At 41.3% G+C, this 19,985-nt stretch overlaps 1 protein-coding gene across 2 annotated transcripts in view; it reads left to right on the top strand.

Moving 5' to 3' along the window:
- The window catches only part of LOC149449355 (BICD family-like cargo adapter 1), a 130,124-nt gene that overhangs the window by 3,718 nt on the left and 106,421 nt on the right, over positions 1-19,985 (top strand). For both annotated transcript variants that reach the window (XR_016315417.1, XM_089693338.1), the window contains exon 2: positions 4,452-4,667. Coding sequence is in view for 1 of the 2 variants with exons in the window: in XM_089693338.1 (XP_089549464.1) it covers positions 4,452-4,667 (216 nt within the window). In the remaining variant the exon portion in view is untranslated. The remainder of the gene's footprint in view (positions 1-4,451; positions 4,668-19,985) is intronic.

Raw genomic sequence — 19,985 nt, 5'->3', positions numbered from 1 at the left:
TTATCAAATCGCTTAAGTGGCCTTTGCTCTTCAAAAGGTTGAGCGTCCCTGCTTTAAAGCCTTTCTAATCTCCAAAATTAAAATGTAGTATATTACAGCCTAACAATTCTTAGATTTGATGGCTGCATTCATTTTCTTTTTTAAAGCGGAACTGTGCTCACTTAAACTCCAGGGTTGCGGTGTCCCTGAGCTCCCCTCCTGGCCGCTGACATCTTCGAGTGACCAGCTTCCAGGTCTCAATTGTCGGTCACTGCCATTGGTTGTGCGGGAATGACATCACTCCCAAAAACGCCCGGGAGTTCAGTCAGATTCAGAATCGACAAATTTGTACAGTGAGCTGCACGTGCACGGCTCATTGTACAGGTGAAGACCGACAGATAGGTCTGCAGATAAAGCATGTCTCTTCTGCATTAAAATTCCTGCCTGTTTGCCCTTTTTTATTTTTGCACCTAAAGTTACACTGACGTGCAGATTTTACTTGCAGAGACATCAGTTTTCATGCGTGTTGCAATGAGTTTTATACACGTTGCAGATTCCTGCGCAAAAATAAATTGTACATGATACTAGTGTTGTGGTATGAACAGGGCACATAGAGAACAATTGATTTTGTTGTGCACTTGCACACAACGAGACCTAAAGCGGAACTTTACCCATAACAACTTAATAAAACATAATGTTCTTTAGCAAGGAACATAGATTCCAAATTAATAACTGTGCTGCCAATATTACTGTGTGTTGTAAAATGCCTCCAGCATTGCTCCTGTTTCTTTTTGCTGGAGGCTGTCATTTTGCTGCCAGAGCCCCTGAACAGCAGGAAGGGCTTGTTCATACCATGGTGCAGAGATGTCACTTTTTTCTGAATGCTTTTTGCAAGGGCACAACAAAAGCAATTGTTCTCTATGTGTCCTGTTCACACCACAACACTAGTATCATATGCAGATTTTTCCTGCACAGGAATCTGCAAAGTGTATAAAACTAATTGAAGCTTGCATGAAAACTGATGTAAACTGATGTCTCTGAAAGTGAAATCTGCATGTCATTTACCATCAGTTTTTCTGATTGGATGGTGTGGATGAGGCCTCAATTAAAAAGTGAAACTTAACCCAATGATCTAACAGTTTAAAAAGAAATACATTCCTGGAATGTCCAGATTGCCAACTGTCACATTTGCTTGTTTCCTCAACCAAACTGTCAAACCATCAAATGCCTGGTGTCATAACTGATCACATTTGCAGCACCATGGCACTTGCAGATCAAACAGAAGCAGCTTCCTTGGCTATAAAAGATAAGAGGGTTTAATTGCACTTTAAGGTTGTCAGCAGATCGGCCTCTACAGATTTGTCAGTACCTAAAAGTGTCTAAAAATGGAGAGAATTTGGCATGTGCAGATCAGGTGAGACAGTGTATTAATGGATTTTAAAAAGTAAAGGCACTTATTTTTAATATTTTACATAGCTATACCTGCAAAAGGGGCCAGCCTGAAGTAATCTAGCAGGACTTAATTTTCTGACTAAAATTCCACTTGTTTTGTACCAATGTGTGCTACTGACATGGTCAGCTTTTATTTACTGTAAGTAAGTAAAACTTTTATCCCCAAAGGAAAAGAAAAAGCTGTTGCTGTAATGGCTTAAAAAATGTTAGCTGGAGTTGAGCTTTAATTTTTTTTAGTCAAGTCCATCTAAATCTGCTAATGTATCCAACAATACCCTCTTCCCAGATTGACAATGCTGCTGTCCAAAGAGGTCTCCATTGCTCCTCCAATGGGTAAAAGCAGAGGTACTCTAAGACAGGAAAATGTGCTACTGGCTGGATCACCAGGTGACAATAAAGGAAAATAGAAAACTAATAGTGAACGCATTTAAAGGAGAAGTACGGCCAAAGTTATTTTGGCCTTCTGTAGGTCACAGGAGTGCACTTCATTTTGCACTCCTATGATCTGTACTCAGCTGACAGTAAGCTAAAGCCCGCTGTCAGCTGATGTCACTGAGCCAATCCTGTGCTAAAGCCCGCTGTCAGCTGATGTCACTGAGCCAATCCTGTGCTAAAGCCTGCTGTCAGCTGATGTCACTGAGCCTATCCAGGCTTTGGAGAGATGCTGACTTAAAAGTCAGGATTCACCCAGATTCTTGACAGGCAGCTGGCTCAGTTTCTCAGCGACCTTCTGAGAACCTGAGCCAGCCGCTCCCGCCCCCTCCACAACTAAGTGCTCCAATGAGTGCTGGAAGTCAGAGCAGAGAACTGGTGACTGACAGTCATCAAAGAATGCTGATTTCTAAGTTCTCAGTCTTAGAAGCAGCATAGGACAAATGCAGCATAGCGTCGATGTTGCATCCACCTGGATGAGTATGTAAGATATTTTATTTTTTAATTCCCAAACTTTACAAATTGCCAAGATGCAATATATTACACATTTTTGGAGTTTAGATATGCTTTAAGCATATTCTATTTTTAAGCAAATTATTTTATGGCATACCTTCCCAATCATAACCGCTAGATACACATTGACTTGTTTAAAATGTATTTTTAATATTTTAGAAATGTTATATCATATAGAATGTTAAATGATAAAACTTTTAGTGCTGTAACTCTAATAAAGAATGTTCAATTACATTTTAAAGCAAAATAATCTTTTTACTTGGTTTTAAGCTAATACTGTGTTAGAGCCTATACTCTGTGTGATTTGCGTAGACTTGAAAATGTTGGTTGTTACTTTTTGCTTCTTTGGTATGGGTCCTTTATGAATACATTAAAATGTAACAGAAAGGCAAACTTTTTGTTTTCTGGGATAGAGTAAGGGAGAATTATAACCCCTGTCAGTTTTTTGCCATCTGTGTCCCATTGAGGAGATTTCTCTTAACTTCCTGTCCCATAGCCAAACAGGAAGTAAGAAGAAATCCTTCCAAAGTGAGGGACTCCCAGGCTGTCACGAGAACTAGTGTCCCTATTGCAAGATTTCCCTTTGTTGTTGTTGTTCTGGTGTCAACCCAAAATTTAGGATTTTAATTTACTTTTACTTTCAATGACAAGGGTAAACAGAACAAATAGGGCAATTCTCTTTAATCAGGGCACACATAGCAATAAAAACTGACAGGGGTTCTAATCCCTCTCCACTCTATTTAATAATAAAAAAAGTTTTGCCTTTAGTTACACCTATAGACAATGACTTTCTCGGTAATGAAAATCATTGAATGATTGAAGAGGCAAATAATTGTAAAGCATAAACAATTAAATTGCTTCCATTTTGTTAGAATAGTACCACATGGCATAGGGATACATCCACGTTTTTGAGTTGTATGTTTCCATCAGAAGTTAATACATTTTCATGTATTGTATACAAAGGTCTAGGATCCTTTGTACAGAGTGGTTTGATTGGAGGGAAATAATCAGTGTCACAAAGAGAGTTCTCTAAAGCAGTGGTTTCCAAACTGTGGCCCGGAGGCTGGATGTGGCCCTTTGCTTGCCCCTATCAGGCCCTTGGGGCACTATTCCACCCACTGATACAAGGCACTATCCCTTGTAACAACACCAAGAATGGGGCATAATTACTGTTACTGATACCAACAATAGGGCACTATGCCTACCACTGACACCAATGATGGGGCACTATTCCCACCACTGACACCAATATTATTTAACTATTCCTCTCACTGACACCAATGGTATGGAACTATTCTTCCCACTGACACCACTAATGAGGCACTATTCCTTTTACCTGATCCCAATGATGGGGCACTATTTTTTCCCTAGTACCAACAATCACTAATTCTCCCACTAATACCAACAATGAGGCATTGTTTATTCCCATTGATGCTCGGGCATTTATTACTCCTACTGTCCACAGTCCGGCACCCTCAAAGTCAGGAGGACAGCAAACCGACCCTTTGTTCACAACGTTTGGAGACCCCTGCTCTAAAAGATTGTGGGAAGACCACTAGAAAGTATAGGTTTTTCTCAGTTGTAGGGTAGACTACTAGAGTCATTTTGCATGTGCAGAAATAGATACTAAATTGTTATTATTATTATTATACAGTATGTAGCACCAAAGGGTATTCTCAGCGCTGTACAGTAGCAAGGGGGACAGTACATGAGACAAGACAGTAACAATACAATACATGAGGGGTTCGAGGGCCCTGCTCTTTCAAGCTTACAATCTAGGAGGGAGGGGAAGGTGGTACAGGAGGAAATGGCTGTGGAGGATGGAGTGGTGGGAGGAGTGGAGGAGGTTAGTTGTTAGGTGAGGTCAGGTGTTAGGTGAGGTTGGGGTAGGCTTCCCTGAAGAGGAAGGTTTTCAGGGTGCGCCTGAAGGTGAGGAGGGTAGGTGACAGTCTGATGGATTGGGGTAAGGAGTTCCAGAGGATGGAGGAAGTTCTAGAGAAGTCCTGCATTATTATTATTAAAATTATAATAATGTAATATAACCATGTACTAATTTCCTTATGTATTTTTTATAGCATCTGGAGCAAGAAAAGCATGAATTAAAAAGACGATTTGAGAATCGTGAAGGAGAATGGGAAGGGCGAGTGTCTGAGCTGGAGAGTGATGTCAAGCAGCTACAGGAAGAGCTGGAGAAGCAGCAGGTGCATCTGAGAGAGGCTGATCGGCAGAAATGCTCAGTAGTCCAGGAATTATCAGATCAAAACCAAAGACTCTTGGAACAGCTCAATAGGGTGAGTGTCCTTGGCAGTCATAGCTGATCACTTTAATGTCAAGGTTAATAATATCCATAGAGCAAATCTCACTAGACAAGCCTGGGTAACTTTATTTTTAATAACACAAACTCCTTATTTAATAAAATATTCTGTAAATTTTAGGTAAAAAAATACAACCTCAATCCCAAAACAATTTGGGATGCTGTCATAAAAACAGAATACGACTTGCAAAACTCATTAGCCAATATTTTTTCACAATAGAAAATAGAGAACATATCAGATGTTTAAGCTGAGAAAATGTACCATTTTAACCCCTTGGCGCCGGCCCTTCCCGGCCCTTTAAGGGTTTCAGAAGTCGGGAGGCGGGGTTAAGGGTCATGTGACCGCCATGACACATCGTCACGACGGTCACATAGATCGGGAAAGGTCCTGATCGAAAGAGATCAGGACCTTTCCGTGAGTACCGGACATGTGTGCTGGGAATGCACAGGGCACGCGCTCCCAGCACATATGTTTTTCTTAATTGCACGCAAATGTGCGGCCGCTCAGCATCAAGGCCCAGACGCCAGGAGGCCGCACATTTGCATGTGGCTGGCGCCAAGAGGTTAAGAAAAAATACGGTAATTTTAAAATTGATGGCAGCTACACATAGAAAAAGTTTGGACAGGTCCATGTTTTCCACGGTGTAGCATCCCCTCTTCTTTTAACAACACTCTGTAAACATCTGGGAATTGAGGAGACCAGTAGCTGGAGTTTTGGGAGAGAGATGTTGTCTCATTCTTGCCTGATATAGGATTCTAACTGCTCAACAGTCCTGGGTCTTCTTTATTGTATATTTTGTTTCATGATGCGCCAAATATTTTCAGTTGTTGAAATGTCTGGAAAGCAGGCAGGCTTGTTCCGCACTCAGACTCTTTTACTACAAGGTCATGCAGTATTTAGCATTGTCCTGATGATATATGGAAGGCCTTCCCTGAAAAAGATGTAATCTAGGTGGGAGCATATGCTGTTCTAAAACCTGGATATATCTTTCAGCATTGATGGTGCCTTTCCAGATGTGCAAGCTGTCCATTCCATACACACTGATGCACCCCTATACCAACACAGATGCAGGCTTTTTAACTGAACGCTGATAACAAGCCAGAAGGTGCCTCTCCTCTTTAATCCAGAAGATGCAGTGCCCATGCTTGCCAAAAAGAATATCAAATTTTGATTCATCTGACCACAGAACAGTTTTCCACTTTGCAACAGACTACTTTAGATAATCTTTGGCCCAGAGATGGTGGCGTTTCTAGACCTTGTTCAGATATGGCTTCTTCTTTGCATGCTAGAGCTTTAAAGTGATACTAAAGCTAAAAAAATTTTTATACTGTAATGCATTTCTTGCATTAAGTTAAAAAACATTTTATATTTGTCTGTGCTCCCCCTTCCCTGTGTGAAGGGGGAGAATAGATCCAGCACTGTGCACAGCTGCATCTGTTCTCCCCTCTTTTCCTCTTCACACAGCACTCGCGCAGCAGCAGGAGCCATGGGCTCCTGCTGCTGTCAATCAAATGCAGTGATGAGGATGTGAGCGACAGGGCTAAGTCCCATTGTGTAAGTCTATGGAGTGCGGCTCCATAGACACACAGCTCAGGAGCATGCAGACACTATGGGGTTTATTTACTAAAGCTGGAGAGTCCGAAATCAGACTCCCTTCTGCATAGAAACCAATCAGCTTCTAACCTCAGCTTGTTCAATGAAGCTTTGGCAATGAAACCTGGAAGCTGATTGGTTTCTATGCAGAAGGGAGTCTGATTTTGGACTCTCCAGCTTTAGTAAATAAACCCCTATTTGCCTCCATAGCAAATGGCTTGCTGTGGGGACACTCCAAGAAGAGAAGGAGCTAGGATCATGGCTGGGGGACCCGAGAAGAGGAGGATTGGGGCCACTCTCTGCAATACCACTTCACAGAGCAGGTGAGTATAACATGTTTTCTATTTTAATTTAAAAAAATTACTTTAGTAACATTTCAACTTGAATTTTTGGATGACACAGCGAGCTGTGTCCACAGACAGTGTTTTTTGGAAGTATTCCTGAGTCCATGCAGTGATGTCCATCACAGAATCATGCCTGTTTTTAATGCAGTTCTGCCTGAGGACCCAAAGATCACAGGCATCCATTATTGTGTTTTGGCCTTGTCATTTGCGCACAGAGATTTCTCTTGATTTCCTGAATCTTTTGATGATATTATGTACTGTAGATGATGATATATTTAAAGTCTTTGCAATTTCATGTTGAGGAACATTATTCTGAAATTGTTTGACAATTTTTAGATGCAGCTTTTTACAGATTGGTGAACCTCTGCCCATCTTTACTACTGAGACACTCCTATTCTCTAAGATGCTCTTTTTATACCAGTCACGTTACTGACCTGTTGCCAGTTAACCTAATTAGTTGCAAAATGTTCTTTCAGCTCTTGCTTGTTAGTACCATTTACTTTACCAGCTTTTGTTGCCCTGTCCCAACTTTTTTGAGACCTGTTGCTGCCATCATTCTCAAAATTACATAATTTTTTTTATTCAAATGGTACATTTTCTCACTTTAAACATTTTCTATTTTCTACTGTGAACAAAATATGGGTTTATGAGGTTTGGAAATCTCTGCATTCTGTTTGTATGTAGATTTTCCACAGCGCACACCAACTTTTTTTGAGAATTGGGTTGTATATAAACTAAATCCTCTGAGAAAATCTATTATTGGGGTTCAGTGCAACTTGATCAGATCAATGGCTATTTTGATCTGTCTGTCTAAAGGTGAGATGAGATTTCTGGGCTACTCTTGCCACAAGAATGGCACCACTGCAACCATTGTTAATAATTTTATGAAGCTTGATGAAACTTGGATGCAACATATGCACTGTGAAGGGATACTGAATTAGTCATGAACAACATATTTCTGCACAGCTCAGAATGATGGGAAGCAAGGGAAAGGCCATCCTTGTGATTGCAGCATGCCTTCCTGACTCAACATTTGACGCACACAAGGAGAAGGGAATATAAATTCTTCTTGAAGCTTTTTTGCCTGCTGAAGGGGTCCTGCGAGACTCTGAAACGTTGCCTTGCTGTAAATATGTGATCGTTCATTATCACTTTTGGACCCATATTGGTGATCCTCGGTGTGCTGGTGACATTCTCCCCCATTAATTCTAATAGCATGCCGCACTGGAAATCGCAACCGTACTGGGAACCTCGGTTCCCATGCGGACTGCGATTTCCAAAGATGTGCAGGGATAAATTTTGGCTATACTTCTCTTTTAAAAAGTGGGTCCTTTCTTCATCTCCCGTATAATGAGATGGATATAAATCTTCCTCTTTATATGCAGTGTAGATTTATAATCTCTCACTAGATTATTGTCATGAACAAGGATTACACAAGCAGTTTTATTTAACAGTCAAGAAGCAAAGTGCAGTAACTCATGATAGCCATTCAGAATTCAACTATTTAGTGATCTTAGGTACGTTGATACCTATTTGATCGGTTGACATTCATTGCTGCACATGAATATTGCTCTTTATGCTGCTTTATTGTGTAAACCTGTCAGCATGCCAACAAGGTGTTTTGCGTAGCAACATCTTTCTTAAACAGAGTGAAGGGGAGTTATACCTGCAGGCGAAAGTGAAAATACACATTAATTACTCATTAATCATTCATTATGTTCATTTAACATCTTCACAGCTTCCTGCTGCCTGACAGAATCAAACTGTCTGGCAGAATTTTGACTGTGTTTGTAATACTGTTTATACAGATATATCATTAAGTCACATTTACTTTTCTTTCAAATGTAGTATAGAGAAATATAGGGGGATATTTACTAAAACTGGTGCACTCAGAATCTGGTGCAGCTGTGTATGGTAGACAATCAGCTTCTAACTTCAGCTTGTTCAGTTAAGCTTTAGCATTAAAACCTGGGTGCTGATTGGTTTCTGTGCAAAGCTGCACCAGATTTTGCACTCTCCAGTTTTATTAAATGTCCCCCATAGTATGTACCTCTGCAAGCCATACTTTACTATTGATATGAGTATTTAGAATGTGACATTTTGGAATCATGGATATAGAATTTAGTAAATGCTACATCTTTGCCATCCCCTCAGCCTCTCTGATAGGCAGGTGTCACTCGTTATCACTTAGGTCCATGTTAGAATCTGTTCTTCTACTATAAGTCCTCATGCACACTTGACGTTTTTACAGCTGCTGTTTTTGACATTTTTTTCTACAGCTAGTAAACCCCCTAGCATATTATCCTATGTGTAGTGAACGTTTTTTGGCTGGAAAAAACCACCAGGACTAGTGGGTTTCTAGAAGAGTTTTTTGCTCTAAATGCTCTAACGCTGAAAAACGCAGCAGAATGCGGTAAAACGCAGCAAACCAGCATTTTTGGACATTTTTACTGAAAAAAAAAAAAAAAATTTCTTGGTAAAAAAAAAGCGCTAAAAACTGCAAATGCAGGAAAATTCCACTAAATACGTAAACGCTGCTAAACGCTAATTTAAAAATGCAAAAAAATGTGGAAAACTCACGTTTTTAATGTGACTTTACACAGCTAACGTTACTAGCATTATCAAAACTTCCAGTGTGCATGATTACTTAGAGTTGGATAGACAAGCATAATAAACAGCCTTGGAGTAATGCAGGCCATAGATGGGGAGAAAAACGGCAGATTTTTCTTTTAAAAAACGAAAATTCGGTCGTTCAAGCGGCCGACGTTACCATCAATGGTAAAAAAAATCGGCCGATTTTCATCCCTTCTACAGCCGGCAAAAAGTGTCCCTGCAGAGAGCTCCGCTATTTCTGACAGTTCTCTGACAGTTCCTTCACATTTACAGTGGTTGAAACATTGTATCTATTTGTTTCCATTTAGGATACAGATGTTTTTATTCGGAAACAAATAGATACATTGTTGCAACCGCTGTAAATGTCAAAGAACTGTCAGAGAACTGTCAGAAATAGCTGAGCTCTCTGCAGAGACACTTTTTGCTGGACTGGAATTCTTCTTATTTTCATCCTACTTCTTCTTCTTCTTCTTCATCCTCATCCTCTTCTTCTTCATCATCATCATCCTCGTCCTCTTCTTCTTCATCTTCATCCTCGTCCTCTTCTTCATCTTCATCCTCATCCTCTTCTTCATCCTCATCCTCTTCTTCTTCATCCTCATCCTCTTCTTCTTCATCATCATCCTCATCCTCTTCTTCTTCATCATCCTCATCCTCCTCTTCTTCTTCTACTTCCTCATCCTCCTCTTCTTCTTCTTCTTCTTCTTCATCCTCATCCTCTTCTTCTTCTTCTACATCCTCATCCTCTTCTTCTTCTTCTTCTTCCTCATCCTCGTCCTCTTCTTCTTCATCATCCTCATCCTCTTCTTCTTCATCATCCTCATCCTCTTCTTCTTCATCATCCTTATCCTCCTCTTCTTCTTCTTCTTCCTCATCCTCATCCACTTCTTCTTCTTCATCCTCCTCCTCCTCCTCTTCTTCTTCTTCCTCATCCTCATCCTCTTCTTCTTCATCCTCATCCTCTTCTTCTTCATCCTCATCCTCTTCTTCTTCTTCTACATCCTCATCCTCTTCTTCTTCTTCCTCATCCTCTTCTTCTTCATCATCCTCATCCTCCTCTTCTTCTTCATCCTCATCCTCTTCTTCTTCATCCTCATCCTCTTCTTCTTCTTCTTCCTCACCCTCACCCTCTTCTTCTTCTTCATCCTCATCCTCATCCTTTTCTTCATCCTCATCCTCCTCTTCTTCTTCATCCTCATCCTCTTCTTCTTCATCCTCATCCTCTTCTTCTTCATCCTCATCCTCTTCTTCTTCTTCTTCATCCTCATCCTCTTCTTCTTCTTCATCCTCATCCTCTTCTTCTTCATCCTCATCCTCTTCTTCTTCATCATCCTCATCCTCTTCTTCTTCTTCTTCTTCATCATCCTCTTCTTCTTCTTCTTCTTCATCCTCTTCTTCTTCTTCTTCATCCTCATCCTCTTCTTCTTCTTCCTCATCCTCTTCTTCTTCTTCTTCTTCTTCATCATCCTCATCCTCTTCTTCTTCATCATCCTCATCCTCTTCTTCTTCTTCCTCATCCTCTTCTTCTTCTTCTTCATCCTCTTCTTCTTCCTCTTCTTCTTCTTCTTCATCCTCTTCCTCTTCTTCTTTTTCTTCTTTTTGTCTTCCTCTTGCAGGTCACTGCTCATGCGCAGATTTTTTATCGGCAAAAAATCGGCCGATTTGCCCACTAATTGCCGCGAAAATCGGCCGATCGTCAAAATCGGCCGATTTTTTTCCAACTTTACAGAAAAAAAAAAACGGCCAAAATACCGAAAAACGGCCGACCAAATAGCCCACTAACGATCCGAAAATCGGCCGATTTTATTTTCGGCCGAAAAATCGGCCGATTTTCGACCCATCTATGGCCTGCATAAGTCAGAGTGGCTAGTTAGATGTTAGTTTCCATTTTGAAAGTCATGAAAAAACCAACAGTAGCGTTACCTTAAAGTGTTACTAAAGCCAGGACCCTGCATTCACTCTATCTGGTCTCCCACAGTACACACAACATGGAAGTGCAATTATTATAGTAAATATAAACTTCTAAATACCTTTTCTTATCAGCAGTTAGAGCAGTCTTGTGACTTCTATCAGTGTCCAGCCCACCACTAGCTAAAGCTTGTAGGAGGAGTTTTCTTTCTACTCTAGGAGGATGGAAATCCCCTGACCACTGTCTGCACAGTACTGATTGGCCCTGTGCTGATCACATGCATTCTCCCAAGAAAAAAAAAAAACCTCTCTAGCAATATACACCAAACTGAGCATGTGCATGCCTACGGTTCAGTCTGGAGATAAGTGGTGGTCGCTTGAAAAAGGGGAGGATCAGAGAAGAAAGGATCAAACAGCCTTTTTTCACAATGCAGAGGATACAGCCTTTTTTCACTATGCAGAGGATTAACCCCGTAGGTTCCACAGTGAGTATAACCAGCATGCTTTACTGCATATACAGGCTGATTTTACTGTTGTGGGTTTAGGAACACTTTAAAGTGTAGTTCCACTTTTGCAGGCAAAGTGGGATAACACCTACTTTATATTTTTACATGTCCCTATTCACATAGCACAACTTACTGAGAAATATTTAAAATTTGCAGTTTACTTTTTTAGATACTCTATTATGGACTCAGCAGCAAGGGAAATTCCTAGATAATTCTCTTGTTTTATGAGTGACCAGGGCACCTATGTTTGCCATTATTAACCTTGCCTGTACTGTGCAGGCAGATCTTCATTATTAATTGTTAGGGTTCATGTGCACTGGATGCTGCCTAGACATGTTTCTCCTGGCAGCAGGAAAATGATGGACACTAGTAAATGTGTGTACTGTGTTTAGCCTAGTTTACCCACGTTTATTAGCATCAAGCTCCTAGACGTTAATTAATTTCATTGGCCAGAATAATAATTTATTCTGTCTATTGAAACGAATTAATGCTCAAGCGCTAAATCCGTCTATCATTAATGCGTGTGTACATGCGTTTACATGCGTGTTTACTGCGTCAAGCATTTTGTGCCAAAACTCTCCTCTCCTGAATGCGATTTTTCTGCGTTCAGGAGTAGAGCATTCGCTGCCCCTAAATGCTGCTGTTCCTAAACTGCACGGAGACATAGGCTTTTATTGAGTTGTGTTCAGGGGCTCTGGCGAAAAGTTCCAAAAACATGAGTTTAGGAGCAGCAGTGTGCATGCGGCCTAACTAGATTTCAAGACTGTCTGTCCTAACAAATGGTTAAAGGTGTAGAAGCTTAGCTTCTTTCACTGTATATTGTATGTATATTCTGTGAATGTTCTGGTATATATACAGTTGCAAGAAAAAGTATGTGAACCCCTTGGGATTACGTGGAGGTTTGCATGAATTGGGCATAAAATGTGCTCTGAACGTCATCTAAGTCACAACAATAGAAGAACACAGTCTGCTGAACATAATACTACACAAACATTAGATGCTGCCATAGTTTAATTGCACATAAGATGTAAATATTCACAGTGCAGGGAGGAAAAAGTATGTGAACCTTTGGACTTAATAACTGGTTGACCCTCCTTTGGCAGCAATAACCTCAACCAAACGTTTCCTGTAGTTGCAGATCAGACCTGCACAACGATCCGGAGTCATTTTGGACCACTCCTCTTCACAAAACTGTTTCAGTGTAGCAATATTCTTGGGATGTCTGGTGTGAATCGCTCGCTTAAGGTCATGCCACAGCATTTCAATCGGGTTGAGGACTCTGACTGGGCCACTCCAGAAGGCGTATTCTGTGCTGTTGCAGCCATTGTTTTGTTGAATTACTTGTATGCTTTGGGTCATTGTCCTGTTGCATCACCCATCATCTGCGGAGCTTCAGTTGGCGGACAGATGGTCGTACGTTTTCCTGCAAAATTATCTTGATAAACTCTGTAATTCATTTTCCCATCAATGACAACAATCTGTCCAGGCCCTGAGGCAGCAAAGCAGCCCCAAACCATGATGCTCCCTCCGCCATGTTTTACAGTGGGGATGTGGTTTTGATGTTGGTGTGCTGTGCCTTTTTTTCTCCACACATAGTGTTGTGTGTTCTTCCCAAACAACTCAATCTTGGTTTCATCTGTCCACAGTATATTTTGCCAGTAGTGCTGTGCAACATCCAGGTGCTCTTTTGCAAACTTCAAACGTGCTGCAATATTCTTTTTGGACAGCAATGGCTTCCTCCGTGGTGTCCTCCCATGTACTCCATTCTTGTTTAATGTTTTCCTTATTGTAGATGTGTCAACAAAAATGTTAGCATGTGCCAGAGATTTCTGTAGGTCTTTAGCTGACACTCTGGGATTCTTCTTTACCTCATGCAGCATTCTGCGCTGTGCTCTTGCAGTCATTTTTACAGGACGACCACGCCTAGGGAGAGTAGCAACAGTGCTAAACTTTCTCCATTTGTAGACAGTCTGTCTTACCGTGGACACATGAACATCAAGGCTTTTGGAGATACTTTTGTAACCCTTTCCAGCTTCATGCAAGTCAACAATTCTTGATCGTAGGTCTTCTGAGAGCTCTTTTCTGCGAGGCATGGTTCACATCAGACAGTGCTTCTTGAAACCAGTAAACCCAAAACAGGTGTGTGTTTTTTAAGGGCAGAACAGCTGTCAGTAACACATCCAATATCATCACACTGATTGGAGTCAAGGTTGGCTCACTCCTGGCTCCAATTAGCTCTGGGAGAAGTCATTAAGCTAGGGCCTCACATACTTTTTCCTCCCTGCACTGTGAATGTTTACATGTTATGTGCAATTAAACCATGGCAACATCTAATGTTTGTGTAGTATTATGTTCAGCAGACTGTGTTCTTCTATTGTTGTGACTTAGATGACGTTCAGAGCACATTTTATACCCAATTCATGCAAAACTCCACGTAATCCCAAGGGGTTCACATACTTTTTCTTGCAACTGTATTTTTAAATCCGCAATACAGCTGCAGTAATGCCATACTGCTATTTTATAAATGGGGCCCATAAAGACATTGATGTTACTGACTTGTTTATGAAGGTGCAAAATCAATGTTTTTCACCCTCATCTTTAGGTCACTTATTGAGTTACTTACTCATATCAAACATGCAGCCAGTGAAATGTGGGGGCACATGGCATGCACATAATTGTTCCTGCCCAATCACTCAAGAAGTAGTGAAGCAATGATAAGGATAATAGCCTTTAGGGAAACCTGCCAATTGTCCATCCCGAGCAAAGTAGCAGGTCCAACTCATAGTCTCTACCTATTGTTGCTTATACTTTCCTTCCCTGTGCTCCTGTGTCATCCCGTCTATAACCCAGACACCTATGATTTGCAGATATGGGGGAGCATGTGACCCATTACACTTCCTCCCACTATTCAGTGAGATGCCAGTGGCCTGGCTTGAGAACTGTGATGGTTGAAAGTCTTTAGCCTTGTGCAAGCTCTGAGCCAAAACTGATTTTACACAGGCTTTTTAATTGGGACTTTGACAGGCAAACGGGAGTGTGGGGAAGTTGAAGATCAGTAGCAGACAAGTTAGGCTGTTAACTGATTTTGCCCTGACTGAGCAAGATGGCGGGTTAATTTGAATTATATAAAATTGAATCCAACAAATAATCATGATCAAGGTGAAGATTTAAGGATAGAGATAAAAAGAAAACCTTTACAGGAAACAAAGATAGGTTTGGCTTATAATGATGTAATATTACTTTAGTAAATTAACCCCTCTTTGTCTTCAGCTAATCTATATATAGATCAGAAAATACGTTTCTCTGAAGCTGACACAAGACCAGTGAGCTAATAGGATTGGGGTCTTTGATGACAAAGCGATTTCCATCTGCCATGTCATCAGCAGACACTGAAATACTTCTGTAGATTTACCTATACAATGCCATTTCTACAGATCGGTACATTATCCTCAATGCGCTCGGTGGGTATATCTAAAGTTACTCAAAAATGCATGATTCTGAAAACCATAAAAGCTGTTCATTTAAAACTTGCTCAAACACACATAGGGGTTGATTTACTAAAGGCAAGTAACCTTTTCACCTTACAAGGGACTTTTCACTTTGGAAGGGAATTTTCCTCTTAGCTTAGTGAATGTAGTTAAAATTCACTTTGCAAAGAATTGCCAATCACGTCCAAGAAAAAAAAATATATTTACTTGAAAATGATTGGATGATGAAAACCAGCAGAGCTTCAGCACATTCCATTAGAAAGTGATAATTCCCTTGCAAAATAAACAGACTGTTTGTCTTTAGTAAACCAACCCCATAGACTTTTGTGAGAGAGTGTTTTCTGCTTGGCATTTTTTTCTTGAGGAGCAGTTATTTAGAAAACAGAATCTTTGGCAGAAGCATTTGGCAGTTCTTAAAATATCATAGTGTTATCATTCACACTGAGAAAGACTTGTTTACAGTCCTTTTCTGTTTTTTAACCCCTCGCCTACCGGGCACTTATACCCCCTTCCTTACCAGGCCAATTTTCAGCTTTCAGCGCTGCCGCACTTTGATTGACAATTGCGCGGTCATGCAACATTGTACCCATATGAAATTTTGATCATTTTTTTCTCACAAATAGAGATTTCTTTTGGTGGTATTTAATCGCCACTGGGCGCTTTACTTTTTGCGCTATAAATTAAAAAAAGTGCAAAAAATTTATAAAAAAAAAAAAGTTTATTTGTTTCTTTTATAAAATTTTTCAAACAGGTATTTTTTCTCCTTCACTGATTTGCGTTGATGAGGCGGCACTGATGGGCACTGATAGGCGGCACTGATGGGCACTGATAGGCAGCACTAAAGGGCACTGATAGGCAGTACTAATGAGGTGGCACGGATAGGCGGCACTGATAGACAGCACTAATTAGGGGTCACGGATAGGCGGCACTGATATGCAGCACTGATAGGCGGCACTGATAGGTGACACTGATGATGGGTACTGATAGACGGCACTGACTGGCATCACTTCTGGGCACTGACTGGCGGCACTGACTGGCACAACCCCTGGGCACTGACTGGTGGCACTGACTGGCAGCACTGCTGGGCTGCACTGGTGGGTGGCACTGGTGGACAGCACTGGTGGGTGGGCACAGGTGGGTGGCACTGGTGGGCACAGGTGGGTGGCACTGGTGGGCACAGGTGGGTGGGCACAGGTGGGCGGCACTGCTGGGCACATGTAGGTGGCACTTCTGGGCACAGGTAGGTGGCACTGCAGAGTGGCACAGGTGGGTGCACTGCTGGGCACAGGTGGGGGCACTGCTGGGCACAGGTGGGGGCACTGCTGGGAATGGGTGGGCGGGGCTAGTGGGCGCACTGCTGATCGGAACTTGCGGGGGTCACTGCTGGGCACCGATCATCAGGGCACTGATCATCAGTGCCCTGATGATCGGTGCCGATCCCCGCTCTGACAACTGCCGGTTCTCGGCAGTACTTTCCTCACGATCTGACAGCGTGAGGAAAGTGCAGCCGAGAACCGGCACTTGCATTTTCCTGTGATCAGCGTGTCATTGGACACCGCTGATCACGTGGTAAAAGGCCGGTGGGATCGGCCTTTCACCACATCACGTGATCAGCTGTGTCCGTAGGACACAGCGATCACGGAGATCGCCGGGTGCGCGCCCCCTGGGGCGCGCAGGAGAGTGCGTTCTGGGAGGATGTCATATGACGTCCACCCAGAACTAGCCGGCCGCGGTGAAGCCGTCTTTCGGCTATGCGCGGTCGGCAAGTGGTTAATAGTGTTTCTTTGCATTTGCCTATTAACCTCTTAAGGGACACAGAAACAGGGCTTTCATGGCCATTCTTGATATTTTCACTTTTGATAAGGCCAGACAAATCTACAGTCTTGCCAGTGCTTCAACCTGCCCTTCTGACACTTACGGTATCAGACATACAGAATGTGTATAGAAAACAACATGTATATTTCAACTTAGAGTATATCTAAACCAAAACCTTTTTTTTTTTGCAGTAGGGAAAGGTTAGAATTGCTGTCAAGTTTTTATTGCTGTTGTGTCCCTACTGGGGAGAGTCACCATCTTTATGTGTCCTGTGACCTTTGTCACAGGGACATAAAATGAAGAAAAAACCCAAATATTGAGTTGGCACCGCAACAGGAATAGAGAGGAATCCTTTCAGTAAGGACACTTGTTTTGGTAACAGTTGTCTAAGGGGATTTCCCTTATTTGGGAGCAATTTCTTTTTCATTCTATTGTGTTTCCACAGTGGGACACCATTCCATACTCTCTCCAAAAAAAAAAACAAAAGAAGTTTTGGCTTTAAATACTGTACATTTTTTTTAATCCATGATTTATTTATATATAAGGTCCTAACATATTTCTCCAATGTTCTCTATTTATTTTAATGCTTATTTTCCATAGCTAAATTGAAATGAAGCTAAAGAGGGTGGATAAATGGCTGTTTTAACATATTTGAAAATGCATCACAATGAACTTTAATAAAGCATACAAACCTTAGACCAGCCTTTCTCAACCTTTTCAACACAGAGGGACCCTTTGAAATAACTTTCTGGTCTCTGGAAACTCCAGCTAAAAATTACTATATCTATAACTCATTATTGGTTAAAATATGGAGCTGATTGTTTAGTTAGTTGACGTATTAGCCAGGCAGACCAAATTTCTTATCATAGTCAGGGCAGCTGTAGAATAGATTGTAAGCTCCACGAGCAGGGCCCTCATACTCCTTTTGTAAACCTTTTAAATTTAAATTTTTACATTGTGTAAAATTTTGTAAAGTTTTGTAAATGTATTGTAATTGTACTGTCTCCTTTATATTGTAAAGCGCTGCGCAAACTGTTGGCACTATATAAATCCTGTATAATAATAATAATAAACTAGAAAAGCTACAATTTCTGGGGAAATTGTGTGAAGTGTTCTTGCCTCCACCAGTAGTCTACAACTGGAGTGGGCGGAGTAACTGGGTGGAGTGGCTTGAGTAACTGTCGTGTGGTTGGAGTGGCTGGAGTAACTGTGAAAAGGTCAATGGGCAGCGTGAGTTGCAAACAAATGGTATATTGTGAAAACTATCAGGACTATGGCTTAGCGGTGGACATTTTTTAGTGGCAGCAGGGATAGCTGAACGTTTTAATATAAGATTTGTGTAGCTGGGCTTGAAAATGAGGGAGTGATGGCAGTTTAGAAATCATGTCCTGATTTTTCAGCTCACACTCTAGCTTTTGTCAGCTCCCACTCTAGTTTTGAACATTCTGCCATTCATTCCTATGGGACCAATTTCACCACAAAAACGCCGATATTTCGTGAACCATTCGGCGAAACGTTCCACCAAGTAATAGCACACCAATCGGGAATAATCCGCACGTTTTGGTATATTACTGTCTATGTAGTGTAAAAACTGTAGGAGGAGTTAGGGTGGTAAATTTGGCTGTAATAGAATATATATGTGAGATAACAGTAAGTGGTCTTGCCATGCAAGAACACTTAACAAACGGCTGTAAAGTGAGTCTGGCCACAACAGGATTTTCCAAAGCAATATGCGGAACTGATAGTCCATACCCATAGCTTCAATATCAATTTTGGGTTTTGAATGATAACTGTGTATATTGTTCAAAGGTTCCCCAGATACCAACTGATAATCGGGGCCTGAAAGTTTGAAATGATAAATGGACATGAAGGAAAATGAAAGTTTCTGAATGGAACTTGTCACCACACATGTTCATTTCCTTAAAATCTGCTGACTCATATATGCATATCTGTACTTTCAGCTGAACACTTAGGCTTTCTTTCTTCTCTAGTGGCATATTAAGAGAAGCAAGTAGACCAGGCTGATAGGCAGAGGGGCTATTTCTGGCTGTATATAGAGCATAATTTGTAAGGATGCCCCTTTTACATTGCTAAGTGATCTGCCCTAACCTACTGTAGCAGAAAAGATGTTTATACAGATATAGCTGTATACAAGGCTTAAATTGTTTCTAAAGTTAGTTTTTTAAATTAAAATAATAAACACGTTATACTTTAGTGCTCTGTGATATTGCATCTGCCAGCGTTCTTGGCTCCTCCTCTTCTCCATCTGCCCCCATAGCAAGCCGCTTGCTATGGGGGAAAACGTGCAGGCTCTATCCTGACAATTGAATATAATCATAAATAATATGTTCATTTTTAATATTTTGTTTAGAATTCTTTACTGGCAATGACTGCTTGAAGTCTGTAACCCATGGACATTACCAAAGACTGGGTTTCCTCCTTTCTGATGCTTCGCCAGGCTCTAACTGCAGCTGTCTTCAGTTGTTCTTTGTTTGTGGCTCTTTCTGCCTTTAGTTTTGCCTTCAGCAAGTGAAGTGCATGCTCAATTGGGTTGAGATCAGGTGATTGACTCGGCCATTGTAGAATACTCCACTTCTTTTCCTTCAAAAGCTCCTGGGTTGCTTTTGCAGTATGTTTTGGATCATTGTCCATGTGTACTGTGAAGCGTCGTCCAATCAACTTTGCTGCATTTGGCTGAATCTGGGCTGACAATATATCTCTAAACACTGCAGAATTCATCAGGCTGCTTCTGTCTTCTGTCACATCATCAATAAACACCAATGACCCAGTGCCACCGGAAGCCATGCATGCCCATGCCATCACACTGCCTCCACCATGTTTTACAGCTGACATTGTGTGCTTTGGATCATGAGCTGTTCCAAGCCTTCTCCACACTTTTTGCTTCCCATAATTCTGGTGCAGATTAATCTTAGTTTCATCTGTCCAAAGAATGCTTTTCCAGAACTGGTCTGGCTTTTTTAGATGTTTTTTGGCAAAGTCTAATCTGGCTTTTCTATTCTTCAAGCT

The sequence above is a fragment of the Staurois parvus genome, unplaced genomic scaffold, assembly GCF_062004578.1.
Source record: "Staurois parvus isolate SC_StPar_1 unplaced genomic scaffold, SC_StPar_1.0 ptg000626l, whole genome shotgun sequence".
In the NCBI taxonomy this organism is placed as follows: domain Eukaryota; kingdom Metazoa; phylum Chordata; class Amphibia; order Anura; family Ranidae; genus Staurois; species Staurois parvus.
The sequence above is the reverse complement of the archived record's forward strand: the minus strand, read 5'-3'. Positions and strand labels throughout refer to the sequence as shown.